The sequence below is a fragment of the Oncorhynchus clarkii genome, chromosome 20 (assembly GCF_045791955.1).
Source record: "Oncorhynchus clarkii lewisi isolate Uvic-CL-2024 chromosome 20, UVic_Ocla_1.0, whole genome shotgun sequence".
Lineage (NCBI taxonomy): Eukaryota > Metazoa > Chordata > Actinopteri > Salmoniformes > Salmonidae > Oncorhynchus > Oncorhynchus clarkii.
Genome location: NC_092166.1, coordinates 25,868,491 through 25,890,040, shown reverse-complemented (window position 1 = coordinate 25,890,040; position 21,550 = coordinate 25,868,491). Strand labels below are relative to the sequence as shown.

Sequence of the window (21,550 nt, the reverse complement as noted above, 5' to 3'; positions counted from 1 at the left end):
GAGATACACGAAATAAAGGAAAGATGTTCTATCCAATTTTTACATTGGTAAAGTATCAGATTTGGTCATGAGATTCTCCTTTGAATCTATGTACAGTAAAGTGCTTTATGTGCGTATGTGTGACCATCTCTTTGGACACTGTCCCATCTGTCACATGCCGTAGAAGCCTGTCATTGGTCAATGGCCCATCCGTCACATACAGTCGAGGCCTGTCACAGTCGAGGCCTGTCATGCTGAAGGTCAGTTGGCAGCAAGCTGAGTCGACCTCTTACTGGGATACAGGATCCTGCCGAAGGCCCTGTGGAGCCGCTGTGGCAGAGTGGATACAGGAAAGGGTTTTAATAGCTGAGTTGAGCCACAGCAGCCAGAAGGTGACCTCATACCAGCGGTGCTGCATGCATCGCCCCCTATAGGGCGATATATACTGATGATCGTCAGTAGAGTGACGGGCACCCAGCAAAGACACACACTCTGAGGTCCAGCGACTTGGCCATATTCTTGTCCCTGGAAAGCCAGAGGTGTTGGGTGCTCCTGGTGGAAGAGGTGTCCTGCTGCTCCATGGGGGGAGGGGACATCTGGGAGTGGATGGACCCTGAGCATGATCCCTTCCACTGGACAGACACAGCCCTAGTCAACTTTTTAACCACCACCATGTTCTGGGAGAAGTGGGAGGTGTGGCGGATGCCTTTCCCTATCCCCAGGGCATGTGGGCCTGTCCACAGGCCTCATCTCTGTTCCGGAGCCACCTCCTATGGATATTGAGGTAGATGCTGAGGTTGAAGAATGTTACAGAGATAAAGGGGGAGAAGAACTCCAACATGGAGGCACTGAGGAAGTACCAAGTGTAGTAGAACTCAGCGAAGCACTCGTCCTCCGGGATGCGGCTCTTCTCTTCCCCCAGCTGCCAGAAGATAATGACAGGGCCATAGAGGACGAAGGCAAGGACCCAGAGTGCTATCGTCTTCATGATGGCTCGATGGGTCTTGCCCTGTCTGGCATGATAGCTCACCTGGTGAAAACCATGGAACAAGAGTTATTATTTGTTATTATTTGTCATTCTGTCTAGATGTTGGTTCAAAAGCTATACAAAATATGGAATTAGGTGGACTGTAATTATACATTACCATGAGCTGTGAAATAGGCAAAGTGAGGGGGCGGCATGAATTGGAGCTCAAAAGATTAATATAAGAGCATTAACAATGAAGTATTATTTTGTTGATAAAATCAATGTGGAGCCTTCCTGAAAGGACTGACAGGTGCCAGAGTGTCTCTAATAGAAACTGTCTGCAATCAAAACACTAAGTCCCTGCAGTAACACATCGCTCCTTCCTGTCAACAATATGGAGTAACTGACAGCTTTACTCCAAATCACAGACACCCTAAGTCTAAAAATACTCCCTCACTGCCCTTTCCACAGGCTCCTACAGAGGTTCTCTCAGCTAGTATTTTTCCTGGCGCAGTGGCATTGTACACACATACAGGGCTCATCTGGAAATGAGACCTTGGTCTCAGCATTCACTCCCTGTAAAAAATAAAGGTTACATTTCTTTTATTTTACAAAAAAAATTGAGGACAAAACCACACCTCAATGTAAAAATACACTGTGTAATATATGGCAAATTTGTTATATGTAAACAGATTACAGTCCATCATTCGATTTGGGATTTGAACCCTTAGGGGCTTGCTAATATTAGGGAGTGACCAGTACCATGTGACGACGTACCAGGTAGTATGTACAGTTGAAGTCGGAAGTTTACATACACCTTAGCCAAGTGCATTTAAACTCAGTTTTTAACCATTCCTGACGCTTAATCCTAGTAAAAATTACCTGTCTTAGGTCAGTTAGGATCAGCACTTTATTTTAAGAATGTGAAATGTCAGAATAAGAGTAGAGATAATTATTTATTTCAGCTTTTATTTCTTTCATCACATTTCCAGTGGGTCAGAAGTTAACATATGCTCAATTAGTATTTGGTAGCATTGCCTTTAAGTTGTTTAACTTGGGTCAAACGTTTCAGGTAGCCTTCCACAAGCTTCCCACAATAAATTGGGTGAATTTTGGCCCATTCCTCCTGACAGAGCTGGTGTAACTGAGTCAGGTTTGTAGGCCTCCTTGCTCGCACACGGTTTTCAGTTCTACACACAAATTTTCTATATGATTGAGGTCAGGGCTTTGTGATGGCCACTCCAATACCTTGACTTTGTTGTCCTTAAACCATTTTGCCACAACTTTGGAAGTATGCTTGCGGTCATTGTCCATTTGGAAGACCCATTTTGCGACCAAGCTTTAACTTCCTGACTGATGTCATGAGATGTTGCTTAAATGTATACACATAATTTTCCTGCCTCATGACGCCATCTATTTTGTGAAGTGCAACAGTCCCTCCTGCAGCAAAGCATCCCCACAACATGATGCTGCCACCCCCGTGCTTCACGGTTGGGACGGTGTTCTTTGGCTTGCAAGCCTCCCCCTTTTTCCTCCAAACATAACAATGGTCATTATGGCCAAACAGTTTTATTTTTGTTTCATCAGACCAGAGGACATTTCTCCAAAAAGTACGATCTTTGTCCCCATGTGCAGTTGTAAACCGTAGTCTGGCTTTCTTATGGAGATTATGGAGCAGTGGCTTCTTCCTTGCTGAGTGGCCTTTCAGGTTATGTCAATATAGGACTCGTTGTACTGTGGATATAGATACTTTTGGACCTGTTTCCTCCAATATCTTCATAAGGTCCATTGCTGTTGTTCTAGGATTGAATTGCACTTTTCGCACCAAAGTACGTTCATCTCTAGGACACAGAATGCGTCTCCTTCCTGAGCGGTATGACGGCTGTGTGGTCCCATGGTGTTTATACTTGCATACTATTTTTCGTACAGATGAACGTGGTACCTTCAGGAGTTTGGAAATTGCTCCCAAGGATGAACCAGACTTGTGGAGGTCTACAAATAGTTTTTCTGGGGTCTTGGCTGATTTCTTTTGATTTTCCCATGATGTCAAGCAAAGAGCCACTGAGTTTGAAGGTAGGCCTTGAAATACATCCACAGGTACACCTCCAATTGACTCAAATTATGTCAATTAGCCTATCAGAAGCTTCTAAAGCCATGATATTATTACTGGAATTTTCCAAGATGTTTAAAGGCAAAGTCAACTTAGTGCATGTAAACTTCTGACCCACTGGAATTGTGATACAGTGTTTTATGAGTGAAATAATCTGCCTGTAAAAAATTGTTGGAAAAATGACTTGTGTCATGCACAAAGTAGATGTCCTAACCGACTTGCCAAAACTATAGTTTATTAACAAGAAATGTCTGGAGTGGTTGAAAAACGACTTTTAATGACTCCAACCTAAGTGTATGTAAACTTCCGACTTCAACTGTAACTAGGGGTTGGAGTGAAAGAGTCTTTCCTGGTCATTTCACATGGTCAGGAAAAGGGGAGGGCTTTCTATTGAGGTGCCTTGGTACGTCCCCTCAGCCTAGGCTGCTTCATGATGTTTAACGAGTCAGTGAGGTTCTTCAATATACTCTCTTACATGTTAAGTGTTGTGCTTGTCAAACAAAATAGTACATCGTATGCAGCAGCACTCCCTCCTTTGTCCATAGACATAGATAGACATTGCATAATTTCATCTGTCCCATTATGGCGTCTGTGAGAGCATGAGCAGCACCATTAAGGCCATCTCCATTTTGAAGTAGTAAATGTTTTTCTTCTACTACTTGAGCTGACAAACATACTGAAAGGGTGCACACTACCACCTAGTGTATTTTGTTTGAACATGTATAAACCCGAGGTTGGCAATATACTGCCAAATGGGCACTAGAGTCTTCTATCTATCTCTATGGCGAGGTCATGAATGATTAACCTGTCCAGATGGGCCCTTTCAGGACAGTAGCAGAGTGGCACAGTCCTTGCTGATGATGACCCAGGTGAGTTACACAAAAAGTGACAGAAGGTCAATGGTTGACCAATGTCAGGGCCTGATGGGAGCAGAGACTCTTGAACCTTTCCCTAGTAATTCAGCCATTGACTTTCTTTGGTTCTTAGAAAACAGTCATTATAATTTCTGATATGTTTGTATTACTTATTTTTGTTCATTTCTCACCGTTTTATGTCAGAGGCAGACACATGGCATATGTTCAGAACAAAGGAAAATAGCCTTTTTCACAGCCCTTCTACCATTATCGGTAGGCAAGGCAGGACGCACACTGTTTAAATGGCCAAAACGTTGATAGATGTTCACAAATGAACACATTTTGAATAGCACCAATGTCATAATATGTTTTGCACAGTAATAGAGGTGAAATATGTTGTGGGTAGCTGTTTCAAACTGATTGTACATTAGATCAATTATGTAAAGGCTTATTCATTCACATTCACTAAATATTATATTTGTACATGTTTAATTATATTTTTATTGTGTACTACTTCAAAGCAATTTGTGTACCACAGTCATTATAGACAAAATACTAAACATACCTACTGCATATACAATATGGATGGCAAGACATACTGTATCAATGCAACATAGATAAATATGAAAATGTCTTAGATAACTAAGAAAAACTCTTGCTTAAGGCCTTTTGGTGACATTCACAGTTTGTCCACTCCAATAGAACTCTTCTCAATAACAAATGGTCAATGACGTGAAGTTACACTGGGTACATTGGCTATTAAAGTGAGGGTGTACAACAGAGGGGCACAACGAAGGGACTTTCAGCCTGGACACAAAGTGTTGGTCCACAACTCAGAATGTAAGTTTTTGGCCCGATGGAACGGGTCACACGAAGTCATTGAGACAGTTGGCGAAGTTAACTACAGGGTCAGACAGCCTGGACGTAGGCATCTGACCCAGATATACCATGTGAATCTGCTAAAGAAATCGAATGCACATGATGTACTTTACTCTATTTCCCCGAAGAAGGCTACCACAGAGACCGAGCCGGCGGAGGTGACAATGAGGGAGCAGCTGAGCCAAGCCTAGAAGCAGGAGCTGAGGGAGTTGGTCAGCCGAAACCAGGATGTGTTCTCCAGTGAACCAGGACACACAGATTTGGTACAGCACTGCATCATCACCGAACCTGGGAAAAAGGTGAAGTTGAGACCCTACCGCATACCGGAAGCAAGGAGAGAGGCTGTCAGGACCGAGGTAAAAACTTAATTTTATCGCAATTCTAGTGGGTCAGAAGTTTACATACACTAGGTTGACTATGCCTTTAAACAACTTGGATAATTCCAGAAATTATGCTTTAAAAGCTTCTGATAGGCTAATTGACATCCTTTGAGTCAATTGGAGGTGGATCTATTTCAAGGCCTCCCTTCAAACTCAGTGCCTCTATGCTTGACATCATGAAATCAGCCAAGAAAAAAGTTTAGACCTCCACAAGTCTGGTTCGTCTTTGGGAACAATTTCCAAACTCCTGAAGGTACCACGTTCATCTGTACGAACAATAGTATGCAAGTATAAACACCATGGGACCACGCAGCCATCATACTGCTCAGGAAGGAGACGCGTTCTGTCTCCGAGAGATGAATATACTTTGGTGCGAAAAGTGCAAATCAATCCCAGAACAACAGCAAAGGACCTTGTGAAGATGCTGGAGGAAACAGGTCCAAAAGTATCTATATACACAGTAAAATGAGTCCTATATCGACATAACCTGAAAGGCCGCTCAGCAAGGAAGAAGCCACTGCTCCATAACCGCCATATGAAAGCCAGACTACGGTTTACAACTGCACATGGGGACAAAGATCGTACTTTTTGGAGAAATGTCCTCTGGTCTGATGAAACAAAAATAGAACTGTTTGGCCATAATGACCCTTGTTATGTTTGGAGGAAAAAGGGGGAGGCTTGCAAGCCAAAGAACCCCATCCCAACCATGAAGCACGGGGGTGGTAGGATCATGTTGCGGGGGTGCTTTGCTGCAGGAGGGACTGGTGCACTTCACAAAATAGATAGCATCATGAGGCAGGAAAATGATGTGGATATATTGAAGCAACATCTCAAGATATCAGCCAGGAAGTTAAAGCTTGGTCGCAAATGGGTCTTCCAAATGGACAATGACCCCAAGCATACTTCCAAAGTTGTGGCAAAATGCTTTAAGGACAACAAAGTCAAGGTATTGGAGTGGCCATCACAAAGTCCTGACCTCGATCGTATAGAACATTTGTGGGCAGAACTAAAAAGGTGTGTGCGAGCAAGGAGGCTGACTCATCAGCTCTGTCAGGAGGAATGGGCCAAAATTCACCCAACTTATTGTGGGAAGCTTGTGGAAGGCTACCCAAAATGTTTGACCCAAGTTAAACAATTTAAAGGCAATGCTACCAAATACTAATTGAGTGTATGTAAAGCTCTGACCCACTGGGAATGTGATGAAAGAAATAAAAGCTGAAATAAATCATTCTCTCTACCATTATTCTGACATTTCACATTCTTAAAATAAAGTGGTGACCCTAACTGATCTAAGACAGGGAATTTTTACTAGAATTGAATGTCAGGAATTGTGAAAAAACTGAGTTTAAATGTATTTGGCTAAGGTTAATGTAAACTTCCGACTTCAACTGTACATACACACACCTTTTCTGAAAGGCCCCAGAGTCTACAACACCACTAAGCAAGGGGCACCACCAAGCAAGCGGCACCATGAAGACCAAGCAGCTCTCCAAACAGGTCAGGGACAAAGTTGTGGAGAAGTACAGATCAGGGTTATAAAAAAATATCAGAAACTTTGAACATCCCACAAAGCACCGTTAAATCCATTATTAAAAAATGGAAAGAATATGGCACCACAAACCTTCAAATAGAGGGCCGCCCACCAAAACTCACAGACCAGGCAAGGAGGGCATTAATCAAAGAGGCAACAAAGAGACCAAAGATAATCCAGAAAGAGCTGCAAATCTCCACAGCAGAGATTGGAGTATCTGTCCGTAGGACCAATTTAAGCCATACACTCCACAGAGCTGGGCTTTACAGAAGAGTGGCCAGAAAAAAAGTAATTGTTTGAAGAAAAAAATGCTGTTCGCCAGTAGGCATGTTGTGTACATCAAATGATACAAACTCCCCCCAAAAATAATTTTGAATTCCAGGTTGTAAGGCAACAAAACAGGAAAAATACCAAGGAGGTGAATACTTTCGAAAGGCACTGCATGTATTTTCGTCTCTTGGCTTGAGTTTGTCTTTCAGATTGGGTTAATACTGCAGCTCAGTCGTACTCAACAAATATTAATATATCATTTCCAGCCATTCACATTTTGGACCTTTTTTGCTCAGATAGATGGACACCCTTCCACACAATAATATGGAATTGCCATGTTCACGGAAAATAAAAGTCAAATTCAGAGCAGACCGAATGAAGATGCACATTATTACATTTCCCTGCTGGTATTTTAGAGCTCATTTAGATGCCAAAGGGCGAGTTGTGATTACACTTTGAACAGTTATTATTTATTTTAGAAGGGTTAAATACCAGCGTAGCCTGTTGGCTAATCCAATAGCAGTGTACCACCACCACCACACCCACAGATGATTTTGTCTCAAACAGTGTTGTCAATCAAGTAACTGATCACAAAGAACTATGTTAGTTGAGGGCATTATCTTTTTGTATTTATATTGAAAGAATTTTGATAGTGTATGATTTTACTATTTGATAACAATCTGATTGTAAATTGGTGTACAATTCTGTCTATGGCTGCAATAAACCGATACTACTAGCCTAAAGAAATATGAATCTGTTCAAAATGCTTTCATTTTGATTATCACGACTCAGGATATGACCCAGATGCAGACACAGGAAGCGGATGGTTTGGTTCTCTAAATAGTTATAACAAAGGGTCAGGCAAAAGGGCAGGTCGAGGGCAGGCAGAGGTTCGTAATCGAAGGCAGAGTCAAAAAGGGACATAACGGCAGGCAGGCTCAGGCCAGTCAGAAAGGTCGAGAAACGGGAAGACTAGAAAACAAGAACTAGAGCAACGGGAAACACACTGGTAAGACCTGACAAAACAAGACAAACTGGCCGACAGACAGACAACGCAGGTATAAATACACAGGGGATAATAGGAGACACCTGGTGGGGTGTGGAGACAAGCACAAGACCGGTGAAACAGATCAGGGTGCGACAGTCCCCCCCCCCCTCCCCCATGGGCACCACCTGGCATCCTACCTGGGCCCATACCTGATTGAACGGGGTAACAGTACTCAGCGATCAGGGTTGGGTCCAGGATGTTCCTATAGGGGACCCAGCACTTCTCCTCCGGGCCATAACCCTCCCAGTCAACCAGGTACTGGAATTCCCTGCCCAGATTTTGAACACTCAGGAAGCGACTCACAGTACGCCTGATGGCTGTCTTATTAGATTCCTGCCAACAAATCATTGTTTCCCAGACAACCATGTGGCCTTCAGAAACTCTGGTACCAAACAGAATAAACCTAATTGTGTATTTCCAATTCAGACTGATGCTTTACACAGTATGCTTTGCACATCCAGCAGTAAGGAGTGGCATATGCCTAAGCAGGACGCTTTGATCAAAGTAGGTACCAGTGATGTGTTCACACTGTGGCAGGGGGAAAGGATCCATGCAGAAGGGTTATTGATCTATGACTAAATCTCTTTATTTATTTATTTATTTCTCTCTCGCTCTGTAAGATTGTATTGTGTGTGTGTTTGTGTGTATCTGTGTGTTTGTTTGTCTGCTAAATTAGGTTTTAATAGGTTCTCCTGTCTCACATCAGGAAGTGAACAACAGAAGGTTAACAAGAGGAAGGGTGCGTTTACTGTTGTTGGAAGAATTCTTTATAATTAAATGACACTGTTAAGCAACTGTATAGAAACCTTTAGAGCATATACATGTATCTACGCGTTCACAGTATAGCGGTAGTAAAATTGTCACAGTATAGCAACATTGTATACCTGTAAGCACTTGCTCATGGCTGTATCTTTTCTTAGACGTTCTGAAGTTAAGCTACATACTAGCAGGAAGCAGCAAGCGGCAGCAGGATGTGTGAGCAGAACCCGTCAGTTTAAGTAGACCGCCAAATAAGGTAGGCGTGATTGTTACTAGCATCTAATTGTGCTTTCTAAGCTGATGCTCAGCTGAGGTGGGCACTCGGGTTCCCTTTCTGAACTGGCTTATCTTTATATGCACGTTGGAATATTTAAATGAACAAAACTATGACGAGGTGAAGTAACTACTGTGAAAACACAATTGGGAGATTTCAGCATAAAAGCTGAAATCTCCCTCCCTCTCTCGCTCTCTCCCTCTCTCGCTCTCTCCCTCTATCCCTCCCTCCCTCTCTCTCTCTCTCTCTCTCTCTCTCTCCCTAAAAGGTCCCTGTAGAGGATTATATCTGCAGGTTCCTTTAGAAGCGGTGGCCTCTCTCTGCCTCCATTATCTTGTCATTTGAGGAGGATTATGTTCTGGAGCACACGCGGTCCAGACGGGGGCTAAAGAACTGTGACAGCTTACAATAATTGCTAAGCTAATTAGTGGGAACGAGCTCAGCATCACCCTTCTCCCTGTTCTCCCTGATCAGGCCTGAACTGATGAATATGGTTTGATTAATGCATGCAGTGGAGGGGTGGATATTTTTGGCACGTTCTTTTTCACTGAAACAAGTTCAAAGCCATCGTAATGGCCTATATGACACTTCTGTCTGATTAGAATACACTGAGTTCGTTTGAATGGAGTAATTCTGATGGAAAAAACACCTGGGGCATAGACTTCTAATAGGGGGAAATAACTAATGGAATGATTATGTAGGGAAATTAGTAAAATCAAATCTAATCAAATTGTATTTGCCATAGCAGATATTAATGCGAGTGTAGCGAAATGCTTGTGCTTCTGGTTCCGACCGTGCAGTAATATCTAACAAGTAATCGAACAGTTCAGCAACAACTACCTAATACACACAAATCTAAAAAGGGTGAATGAGAATATGTACATAAAAATATATGGACGAGCGATGGAAGAGCGGCATAGGCAGGGTGCAATAGATGGTATAAAATACAGTATATACAGATGAAGTTTTTCAACCACTCCACAAATTTCTTGTTAACAAACTATAGTTTTTGCAAGTCTGTTAGGACATCTACTTTGTGCATGACACAAGTCATTTTTCCAACAATTGTTTAGAGACAGATTATTTCACTGTATCACAATTCCAGTGGATCAGAAGTTTACATACACTAAGTTGACTGTGCCTTTAAACAACTTTGAAAATTCCAGAAAATGATGCCATGGCTTTAGAAGCTTATGATAGGCTAATTGGAGGTGTACCTGTGGATCTATTTCAAGGCCTACCTTCAAACACACTGCCTTTTTGAACTTAATCCTACAGACAATTTTTGGGCAGAACTGAAAAAGCGTGTGTGAGCAAGGAGGCCCACAAACCTGACTCAGTTACACCAGCTCTGTCAGGAGGAATGGGCCAAAATTCATCCAACTTATTGGAGGAAGCCTGTGGAAGGCTACCTGAAATGTTTGACCCAAGTTAAACAATTTAAAGGCAATGCTACCAAATACTAATTGAGTGTATGTAAACTTCTGACCCACTGGGAATGTGATGAAAGAAATAAAAGCTGAAAAAAGCCTTCTCTCTACTATTATTCTGACATTTCACATTCTTAAAATAAAGTGGTGATCCTAACTGATCTAAGACAGGGAATTTTTACTAGGATTAAATAGTGAAAAACTGAGTTTATATGTATTTGGCTAAGGTGTATGTAAACTTCTGACTTCAACTGTACATATGATGTGAGTAATGTAAGATATGTAAACATTATTGAAGTGCCATTCTTTAAAGTGATTAGTGATCCATTTGTTAAAGTGGCCAGTCATTAGGTCTCCATGTAGGCAGCAGCCTCTCTGAGTTATTGTTTGCTGTTTAGCAGTCTGATGGCCTTGAGATAGATGCTGTTCTTCAGTGTCTTGGTCCCAGCTTTGATGCACCTGTACTGACCTCGCCTTCTGGATGGTAGCGGTGTGAACAGGCAGTGGCTCGGGTGGTTGATGTCATTGATGATCTTTTTTGCCTTCCTGTGACATCGGGTGCTATAGGTTTCATGGAGAGCAGGTAGTTTGCCACTGGTGATGCGTTGTGCAGACCTCACTACCCTCTGGAGAGCCTTGAAGGTTGAGGGAGGAGCAGTTGCCGTACACGGCTGTGATACAGCCCGACAGGATACTCTAGATTGTGGATCTGTAAAAGTTAGTCAGGGTTTTTGGTGACAAGCCAAATTTCTTCAGCTCCTGAGATTGAAGAGGCACTATTGCGCCTTCTTCACCACGCTGTCTGTGTGGGTGGACCATTTCAGTTTGTCAGTGATGTGTACTCCGAGGAACTTAAAACTTTCCACCTTCTCCACTACTGTCCCGTCAATGTGGATAGGGGGGTGCACCCTCTGCTGTTTCCTGGTCCACAATCATCTCCTTTGTTTTGTTGACGTTGAGTGTGAGGTTATTTACCTGACACCACACTCCGAGGGAATTAACATCCTCCCTGTAGGCCGTCTAGTCATTGTTGGTAATCAAGCCTACTACTGTTGTGTCATCTGCAAACTTGATGATTGAGTTGGAGGCGTGCATGGCCAGGCAGTCGTTGGGTGAACAGGGAGTACAGGAGGCGGTTGAGCACGTATCCTTGTGGGGCCCCAGTGTTGAGAGTCAGCGAGGTGGAGATGTTGTTTCCTAACTTCACCAACTGGGGGCGGCCCATCAGAAAGTCCAGGACCCAATTGCACAGGGCGGGGTTGAGGCCCAGGGCCTCCAGCTTGATGATGAGCTTGGAGGGTACTATGGTGTTGAATGCTGAGCTGTAGTCAATGAACAGCATTCTTACATAGGTATTCCTATTGTCCAGATGGGATAGGGCAGTGTGCTGTGTGATGGCGATTGCATCGTCTGTGGACCTGTTATGGCGGTATGCAAACTGAAGTGGGTCTAGGGTGGCCGGTAAGGTGGAGATGATATGATCCTTGACTAGTCTCTCAAAGCACTTCATGATGACAGAAGTGAGTGCTACGGTGCGGTAGTCATTTAGTTCAGTTATTTTTGCCTTCTTGGGTACAGGAACGATGGTGGCTATCTTGAAGCATGTGGGGACAGCAGATATGTCCGTAAACACACCAGCCAGCTGGTCTGCGTATGCTCTGAGGACTCGGCTAGGGATGCCGTCTGGGCCAGCAGACTTGCGAGGGTTAACACGTTTAAATGTTTTACTCACGTCGGCCACGGAGAAGGAGAGGGGGGGCGCAGTTCTTGTTAGCTGGCCACGACGGTGACACTGTATTATCCTCAAAGCGGGCAAAGAAGGTGTTTAGTTTAGTAAGAAGGTATCTGGAAGTGTGACGTCGGTGTCCGTGACATGGCTGGTTTTCTTTTTGAGGTGATTTCCTGTAGACCCTGCCTCGTACGTTCCGTGTCTGAGCCGTTGAATTGTGACTCCACTTTGTCCCTGTACCTGCATTTCGCTTGCTTGATTTAATAACTACACTGTTTATATTCGGCCATATTCCCAGACCTCTTTCCATGGCTAAAATGCGGTGGTTCTCACTTTCAGTTTTGCGCGAATCCTGCCATTCGTCTACGGTTTCTGGTTAAGGTAGGTTTTAATAGTCACAGTGGGTGCAACATCTCCAATGCACTTCCTTATAAATTCCCTCACCGAGTCAGCGTATAGGTCGATGTTATTCTCTATGGCTGACCGGAACATATCCCAGTCTGCGAGATCAAAACAATTTTGAAGTGTAGATTCTGATTGGTCAGACCAGCGTTGAATAGTTCTAGTCACTGGTACATCCTGTTTGAGTTTCTGCCTATAAGACGGTAGGGGCAAGATGGCGTCGTGGTCAGATTTGCCGAAGGGAGGGCTTTGTATGCATCGCGGAAGTTAGAGTAGCAGTGTATTACGACTGCATGTAGTGCAATCAATATGCTGATAGAATTTAGGTAGCCTTGCTTTTAAATTGGCTTTGTTAAAATCCCCAGCTACAATAAATGCAGCCTCAGGATATAAATGGAACATTTAACATTTAACAATACCATTCTAGGGTGATGAGCCATGTAAGCAAATCAAATGTCCACACACTATTCAGCCACTAGTACTGTACACTCTTATAAAAAAAGGTTATATCTAGAATCTATACTGAACAAAAATATAAACGCGACATGTAAAGTATTGGTCCCATGTTTCATGAGCTGAAATAAAAGATACCAGAAATGTTCCATACGCACTAAAAGTGTATTTCTCTAAAATGTTGTGCACAAATGTGTTTACATGTTAGTGAGCATTCCTTCATTACCAAGATAATCCATCCAGCTGACAGTTGTGGCATATCAACAAGCTGATAAAACATGATCATAATTACACAAATACACCTTGTGCTGACAACAATAAAAGGCTACTCTAAAATGTGTGTTTTTTGTCTGAGTATTTCTGTCTTTAATCAAGCCCTTTAGTGGGGGAAAAAACAAATACTGATTGTCTGGGCCTGGCTCCCCAGTGGGTGGGGCTGGCTCCCCAGTGGGTGCAACCCTGCCCATTTATGTGAAATCCATAAATCAGGGCCTAATGAATTTACTTAAATTGACTGATTTCCTTCTATGAACTGTAACTCAGTAAAATCTTTGAAAGTGTTGCATGTTCCGTTTATATTTTAAAAGGGCTCTTTGGCTGTGCTCATAGAATACATTTCCACAGGACTCTACAACAAACCCAAAAGGGTTCTACCTGGAACCAAAGAGGGTTGTACCTAGAACCAAAAAGGGTTCTCCTACAGTATGGAGACAGCCGAAGAGTGTAGATTTCTCTCTCTCTCTCTCTCTCTCTCTCTCTCTCGGTACAGTGCATTCGGAAGGTATTCAGACCCCTTCCCTTTTTCCATATTTTGTTACGTTACAGCCTTGTTCTAAAATTGATTAAATAGTTTTCCACCTCATCAATCTACACACAATACCACTTAATGACAAAACAACAACAGCTTTTTAGAATTTTTTGCAAATGTATAAAATATTCAAAATGGAGTACTTTGTTGAAGCACCTTTGGCAGCGATTACAGCCTTGAGTCTTCTTGGGTATAAGGCTACAAGCTTGGCATGCCTTTATTTGGGGAGTTAATCCCATTCTTCTCTCTTCTCAAGCTCTGTCAGATTGTATGGGGAGCGTTGCTGCACAGCTATTTCCAAAAAAACTATTATTGCTTTGTCATTATGGGGTATTGTGTGTAGATTGATGAGGAAAAAACGATTTAATACACTTTAGAATAAGGCTGTAATGTAACAAATTGTGGAAAAAATCAAGTTGTCTGAATACTTTCCAACAAATACTATATTTACAAAAGTATGTGGACACCCCTTCAAATTAGTGGAATCGGCTATTTCAACCACACCCGTTGCTGACAGGTGTATAAAATCGAGTACGTAGCCATGCAATCTCCATAGCAAAAACATTGATAGCATGGTGAATAAGGTGCAACAGCGCCTCTTCAACCTCAGGGGGCTGAAGAAATTAGGCTTGTCACCAAAAACACTCACAGATGCACAATCGAGAGCATCCTGTCGGGCTGTATCACCGCCTGGTACGGCAACTGCTCCGCCCACAACCGTAAGGCTCTCCAGAGGGTAGTGAGGTTTGCACAACGCATCACCGGGGTCAAACTACCTGCCCTCCAGGACACCTACACCACCTGATGTCACAGGAAGGCCTTAAAGATCATCAAGGACATCAACCACCCAAACCACTGCCTGTTCACCCCGCTATCATCCAGAAGGCGAGGTCAGTACAGGTGCATCAAAGCTGGGACCGAGAGACTGAAAAACAGCTTCTATCTCAAGGCCATCAGACTGTTAAACAGCCATCACTAACATTGAGTGGATGCTGCCAACATACTGACTCAAATCTCTAGCCACTTAATAATTAAAAATGGGATGTAATAAATGTATCACTAGTCACTTTAAACAATGCCACTTTATATCATGTTTACATACCCTACATTACTCATCTCATATGTATATACTGTACTCTATACCATCTACTGCATCTTGCCTATGCCATTCGGCCATCGCTCATCCATATATTTATATGTACATATTCTTATTCATTCCTTTACACTTGTGTGTATAAGGTAGTTGTTGTGAAATTGTTAGATTACTTGTTAGATATTACTGCATGGTCGGAACTAGAAGCACAAGAATTTCGCTACACTTGCATTTATATCTGCTAACCATGTGTATGTGACCAATAACATTTGATTTGATTTGTTGACCTAAGACAGGGCGACAGGTATCCTAGCGGTTAAGAGTGTTGGTCCAGTAACCAAAAGGTTGCTGGTTTGAATCCCTGAGCCAACTAGGTGAAAAACCTGCAGACGTGCCCTTGAGCAAGGCACTTAACCCTAATTACTCCTGTAAGTTGCTCTGTATAAGAGTGTCTGCTAAAATGTAAATAGTTCTCACAGTTTTGTCAAGTTGGCTGGATGTCCTTTGGGTGGTGGACCATTCTTGATACACATGGGAAACTGTTGAGTGTGAAAAAACCTGCAATGTTGCAGTTCTTGCCACCTACTACAATACCCCGTTCAAAGGCACTTAAATATTTTGTCTTGGCCACTCACCCTCTGAATGGCACACATACACAATCCATGTCTCAGTTTTCTCAAGGCTTAACATTCCTTATTTAATCTGTCTCCTCCCCTTCATCTACACTGATTGAAGTGGATTTAACAAGTGACTTCAATAAGGGATCATACAGTAGCTTTCACCTGGTCAGTCTATGTCATGAAAAGAGCAGGTGTTCCTAATGTTTTGAACACTGTGTATATAAATATCTCTCTAATTCTCTGTCCCTCCCTGAATAATACGTTTAGACTACACACATCTCTGCCTGCCACCTCATTTCCTGAGTGGCCTCTGGTTACCCCCTTAGTGTGGCCCTTAATGGCCTGCCATGCGCTGCAATGCGCCTGGCTTTCAAGCCCCAGGAGGAGAATGTTTGGCCCCCTGCGGCAGACACAGAGATGACCCTCATTAGTCCCAATGGCTGCATACTGGGTCTTCCGGAACTCACATCATCACTACTAACAAGACCACTCTCTGTCTGAGTGGCCTGCCTGGTCTCTATTGGCTCTAGCTTCCATTAGAGGAGGGTGATGGCCTGAACTTCTAGTGATAAAGGTAGAATTTTCAGGTCAATGTCCCTGGAGAATTGGCATTTCTTTAATTTTTTTTTCCCAGGTAGGCTTGTGTTTGTGTTTTAGTGTGTATTTAGTGTGTATTTAGGGTGAACATGTACATGTCACTGCACATCACAAAGGAATTATGTTTTGTTTCTAGTCTAATAGCCGAATTATTAAATAATAAATAGTACTACATAGCCTACAAATCTGGGGGGATGGTTCATTGCAATACTTCCATCTTGTCTATAATATAAGAACTACACATGTTGAAATGAGCAACAGCCTGCTCCGTTTAATTAAATTTCTTAACTCCCAGTGATTTTGAAATCTGATTTAAACATATTTTAAAACAAATATTGTTTCTTAGATCGATGCTAAAATGTTGAGCTGTTTAAATTGGTCACGTGCGTCCACAGTTCACGTTCCAGTCCTTGTCAGCTGACATCCATATCCAATTTCACCATTATGCACTGTCAATGTCTGAACGTCAACACAACCTTTAATATAGTCCACGCTGTTTACTGCGGAACGTATGTGAGTTATAATATCTGGACTGCTAATTCATTTAATTACCAAGGATTAGAAGCAATACAGTCTTGTGTAGCCTACCAAAAACGACATGAACACTTGCCGACACTTTTCTGTACTCTTGCAACCACCAAATGTTAATTTCAAGCGCGAGAACATAGCCAAATGTCCCGAATATCAATGCTGAATATTGTGTTTTTATTGCTCGGGGTTCACTTGAAGTGAATGTCGGTGCTTGTAAACATTTTCGTACGTTACACGTTGAGTCGAATCTATCAATACCAGTTTGTCCAGGGTTATATTCATTTCGCCGATTCTGTTGCAAAACGTACTACAAAAAACAAAACGTTTTGCAACGAAAACGAGAGCTTCTATTGGACAAATTAACGTAGGTTTCGTTCCGTTTGCCCTATTTGCTTCCGTTTGGTTCTTAAACAGTTTCAATAATGAATACACTCCTGGCGAGGAGAGCGACTCTGGCAACTAACCCAGAAGTAATTTAAAGTTACATCAGAAATTCTAACAGTGATGCAGATTTAGTAAGTGTCTATCTGTAATTATTGAGCTATGTATTGTTGTTTAATTATAGTTGTACATTTTTGTTTTACATTTGAGTCAATTAGCAGACGTTCCAGAGCGACATACATGTTTTTTTAAAGTGAATTTATTAAGCTAGCTCAGTGAGACATCCACATGTAAGTATATTTTTCCTCAATAACGAAGTTCTGAGTTTCAGTGATGGACCTGTCAGACCCCGAGGAGCAGTTACTCCACTATGCCAAGACTGGAAGCCTCTCTCTCACCCAGTGTCTTCTGCAGCTACGGATTGAGCAAGATCTCAGACTCAACATCAATTGCAGAGGTATCCTTTAACTAAATGTAGTCTAATGTATCATCATCTTATGTTGAGAAGCCTGTTGCTGTTCTGGTAATCAGTCCACTGTTAAATGACTGGTGTGATGGCCCAGGAAAGACCAAGACCAGTGCAGGTTGGACACCTCTACATCTGGCCTGCTACTATGGACACAAAGATGTTGTGGAGGAGTTGCTCAAGGTGAGAATAATACAGACTATATTATGTATGTGTGAACCTAGTGTATTTTCCTAAAATATATGTGTGAGCATCAGTATGTGTCTGTTTGTTAGGCTGGTGCTGATGTGAATTTGCAGAATAGCATGGGCGACACGCCTCTACACAAAGCTGCCTTAGCAGGAAGAAAGGTAAACTTTTCATGGGCTTTTTACAGAAATACACGTGTGTACAAGATCATGTCTGTTCAGGTATGCAGTGTGCACGGCTACTCAGTGGTGCATTTCTATGGAGAACGTAATCCTATTTTCTCTCACAGGAGGTAGTTCTGTTGCTGCTGCGATATGATGCCAGTTCCACTATCATCAATGGGAAAGCACAGATCCCTAAAGCTGTCACTGAGGATGATGAAATCAACACCATGCTGGAGGGTAGGTTGTGATTAGGGATTATAATAGAGGAATGATTGATGGACTCTTCATCGCTGCACTAGATTCTGTTCAGTAGGTCAAATATTAAGCATTTTTTTCCCCTTTGCATAATGTTTTGCTTCAGTGTGCCCTACTGAACACTACCCTGGTTCACAATCCCTGTTTAATGTTGTGCAGCTGCAGAGAGAAGAGCTGAGAGGAGACAGGAGGAGAAACTTCTGGAGGCGGCCAGAGAGGGAGACGTCTTCACCCTGTCTGAGCTGGTCAGCATCTGATCATCTCTGACCCTCCACGGAACCTCTGGTTACTACCCAAATGGCGCCCTATTCCCTAAAAAGTGAACTACTTTTGACCAGAGATCTATCGGGCCCATAGGACTCGGGTCAAAGGTAGTGCACTATATGGGAATAGGGTGCCCTTTAGGGCAAAGCCTCTTTACCTCAGAATGGGGTAGTAGAAGCGTGGCTTTGGTCTTCTTGATGATTAAGCACTGTACACATGACTTGAGCTTTCATGTTATTGTCTTCAGCTTGGTTACTGACCTCGTCATTGAAGAGGTCAACCTAGTCCTTCCATTGAGGAACCAAGATTATGCAACAAACCTGTTTGGTTCTATTCACATCAAATTGTATTAGTCACATGCGCTGAATACAACAGGTGTTCACTTTACAGTGAAGTGCTTACTTACAAGCCCCTCACCAACAATGCAGTTTAAAAAAAAATATAAAAGTAACAAGTAGTTAAAGAGCAGCAGGAAAATAACAATAGTGAGACTATATACAGGGGGTACTTGTACAGAGCCAATGTGTGGCACCAGCTAGTCGAGGTAATATGTACACGTAGGTAGAGTTATTAAAATGACAATGCATAGATAACAGAATAGCAGTGGTGTTAGAGGGGGGGGGGGGGGGGGGGTGCAATGCATTTGATTAGATGTTCAGGAGTCTTATGGCTTGGGGGTAGAAGCTGTTTAGAAGCCTCTTGGACCTAGACTTGGTGCTCCGGTACCTCTTGCTGTGCGGTAGCAGAGAGAACCGTCTAGGGTGGCTGGGGTCTTTGACAATTTTTAGGGTCTTCCTCTGACACCGCCTGGTATAGAGGTCCTGGATTGCAGGAGGCGTGGCCCCAATGATGTACTGGGCCGTACGCACTACCCTCTGGAGGCCGAGCAGTTGCCATACCAGTGATGCAACCAGTCAGGCAGGATGTCAGGCAGGATGCTCTCGATGGTGCAGCTGTAGAACCTTTTGAAGATCTGAGGACCCATATAGTTTGCACATAGATATATTGATTGCTTACATGCAGATTTGACTTACTTGCATGCATGTTATGTGAATGTTAAGACACCATGTGCTTAATTCATTCACTTTAGATGTTCCTTTTTCAGCTCAGCAGGAAGCGGCCTCCTAACATCGATTGTAGAGACCTGCAGGGGAACACGCCTTTACACTGTGCTGCCTACAGGGGGCAGAAGCAGTGTGTTGGAAAGCTGCTCAAGTGTGGAGCTAGCTCCAGCATGAAGAACAAGAGTGGTATATTTCCCTACTGATATGTCCACTGAGGAAATAAAAACTTGGGGTAAACCATAATTGACCTATCCTCACCATGCACATCCTTTGTATGGAAAAACATGATATTTTTTGTAAGTGGGACTTTGTTTGCATGGATATTACATTTGATAGAGCCTGGATGTAGTTTGAAATCATCATCACTTAAGTTTCATAATGTGTAGAAAAAGAAAAGAGGTGTATAGATTACCACATTTGCGAAACAAACGATACGCCTACTAAGCTGATGTCTGTCTGCGTCCCGAATGGCACCTTCTTCCCTATCTCTATGGGCCCTGATCAAAAGTAGTCCACTATATAGGGTGTAGGTTGCCATTTGGGAACATCCTATGTGGTGTATTCACTGCCTCCCTCCCTGTCAGCTGGTAGGAGGTTTAGTTTAGTTGATTTGGAACCCCATCAGCATCTGCCCATGCAGCAGCAACTCTTCCTGGGGTCCACATAGAACGTACAAATACATGACAAGGTACAGAACAGTTATAGACATGAACAACATAAGATATTACATTCAATAAAAATACAAATAAAAGAGTTTTATATATTGGAAAGACACCAAGAGACAACAAAAATACTATTTACACCGTTCATATATCATATTCTCATATACTGTACAGTTAAATGAGATTTTTAGATGGAGGTAATTGATAATAGTCTGATAAATGGCTTGGTTCTGTTGCAGACCAAACAGTGTTTGACCTGGCCTGCAGTGAGGAGATTAAGCAGATTCTGGAGGGCAGTCGTGACCAGGTGAGGTGCGAGAAGAACACTGCAGTGAAAAGCTGCAGATACTGTTAAAAGCATCGGTCCAGTGCTCTAGTTTTCAATGAAATCATGACTTACAAAATACTCATGAAACAGAAATGTTTTTTCTTCCCCTAAGGATACAGTTAGTGCTGTGCAGAAGTTTGAAGGCCTCCTATGGAAGGTATTCTAGTGTTTTATTCACAACAGGTATTCCTATATTCTGATTTTATACAGTACCTACTGTAAAATGTGTACAGTATAGACCAGTGGTGTTTAGTGTTACTCTGAAACTACTGAAAACTGACATCCTTCAGTATAGTATAGCGATGCTGTCTTTGGCCCTGTCCAATACAGAGTTCCAGGTTCCTGGCATGGCGTTCCCATTGGGTGGTCATTCAAGATGGGGTCCTGTCCTGGTACCCTAGACAGTGAGTCCTCCAACCTTCTACCCCCTCCTCATCTCTCTCTCTCCCCTCCCTATTGCATACACAGCCCCTTGCTCCTCCTGTTTTCCCCTGAAGAGCTTGAGGTAGTAGTACAGTGAAAAGCTATTGATAGCTTCATCTTTCTGTCTGTTTGTTTCTAGAGCTGATGCCGTGGCGGATGTCCGGAAGCAAGGCGCGAAGGCTCTGAGGAAAGCTCACTGCAGGGTAGGTAGGCACCAGGCCAGGGTTCTGTGTTCAATGCTTTACCAAACATTGAGATGTGGACAGCACAAAATATAGTAACCCTTTACCGTCACTTATAGGCCTACCCTCCAAAACCCAACACCTCTGTTCTTGGAATGCATTTTAATCACATTATGTTGATATTAGAAATACCTATTTTCATATCTATATTGACTATTGTTTGTTTCACTGAATTTGATTCATATTCCTCCAGGTAAAAGCATGGGACAAGTGTTTCTTCAGCCTCCGGTGCTTTGATCACAGTCTCCATCACTTCAAGGTGTCATCTAAGATGGATCCAGAGGCTATCAGAAAAGTGAAGTTCTCCTAGGATAGATATTATGTGGTTTAGGACACCGCACTTCATAGTTTACAACAGATAGGCCTATTTTTTTGTTGTTGGTGTGATTTATTTATTT

The 21,550-nt window shown here is 42.7% G+C and overlaps 1 protein-coding gene and 1 pseudogene across 3 annotated transcripts in view; one reads left to right on the top strand and one right to left on the bottom strand.

The window, feature by feature from the left end:
- Positions 1-240: 240 nt before the first annotated feature.
- Positions 241-12,702, bottom strand: LOC139377038 (histamine H3 receptor-like; annotated as a pseudogene).
- Positions 12,703-16,609: 3,907 nt separating this feature from the next.
- LOC139376130 (oxysterol-binding protein-related protein 1-like) overlaps positions 16,610-21,550 on the top strand; it is a 31,334-nt gene continuing 26,393 nt past the window's right edge. The window contains exons 1-12 of one of the 3 annotated variants that reach the window (XM_071118348.1): positions 16,610-16,696; positions 17,427-17,552; positions 17,659-17,744; positions 17,837-17,911; positions 18,040-18,151; positions 18,329-18,414; positions 19,539-19,683; positions 20,399-20,466; positions 20,600-20,644; positions 20,818-20,891; positions 21,050-21,113; positions 21,346-21,447. In XM_071118348.1, coding sequence (XP_070974449.1) covers positions 17,429-17,552; positions 17,659-17,744; positions 17,837-17,911; positions 18,040-18,151; positions 18,329-18,414; positions 19,539-19,683; positions 20,399-20,466; positions 20,600-20,644; positions 20,818-20,891; positions 21,050-21,113; positions 21,346-21,447 — 981 coding nt within the window. In that variant the 5' untranslated portion in view covers positions 16,610-16,696; positions 17,427-17,428. Of the gene's footprint in view, positions 16,697-17,426; positions 17,553-17,658; positions 17,745-17,836; positions 17,912-18,039; positions 18,152-18,328; positions 18,415-19,538; positions 19,730-20,398; positions 20,467-20,599; positions 20,645-20,817; positions 20,892-21,049; positions 21,114-21,345; positions 21,448-21,550 lie in introns of those variants that run through there. The other 2 variants (XM_071118349.1, XM_071118350.1) reach the window with 2 other exon arrangements.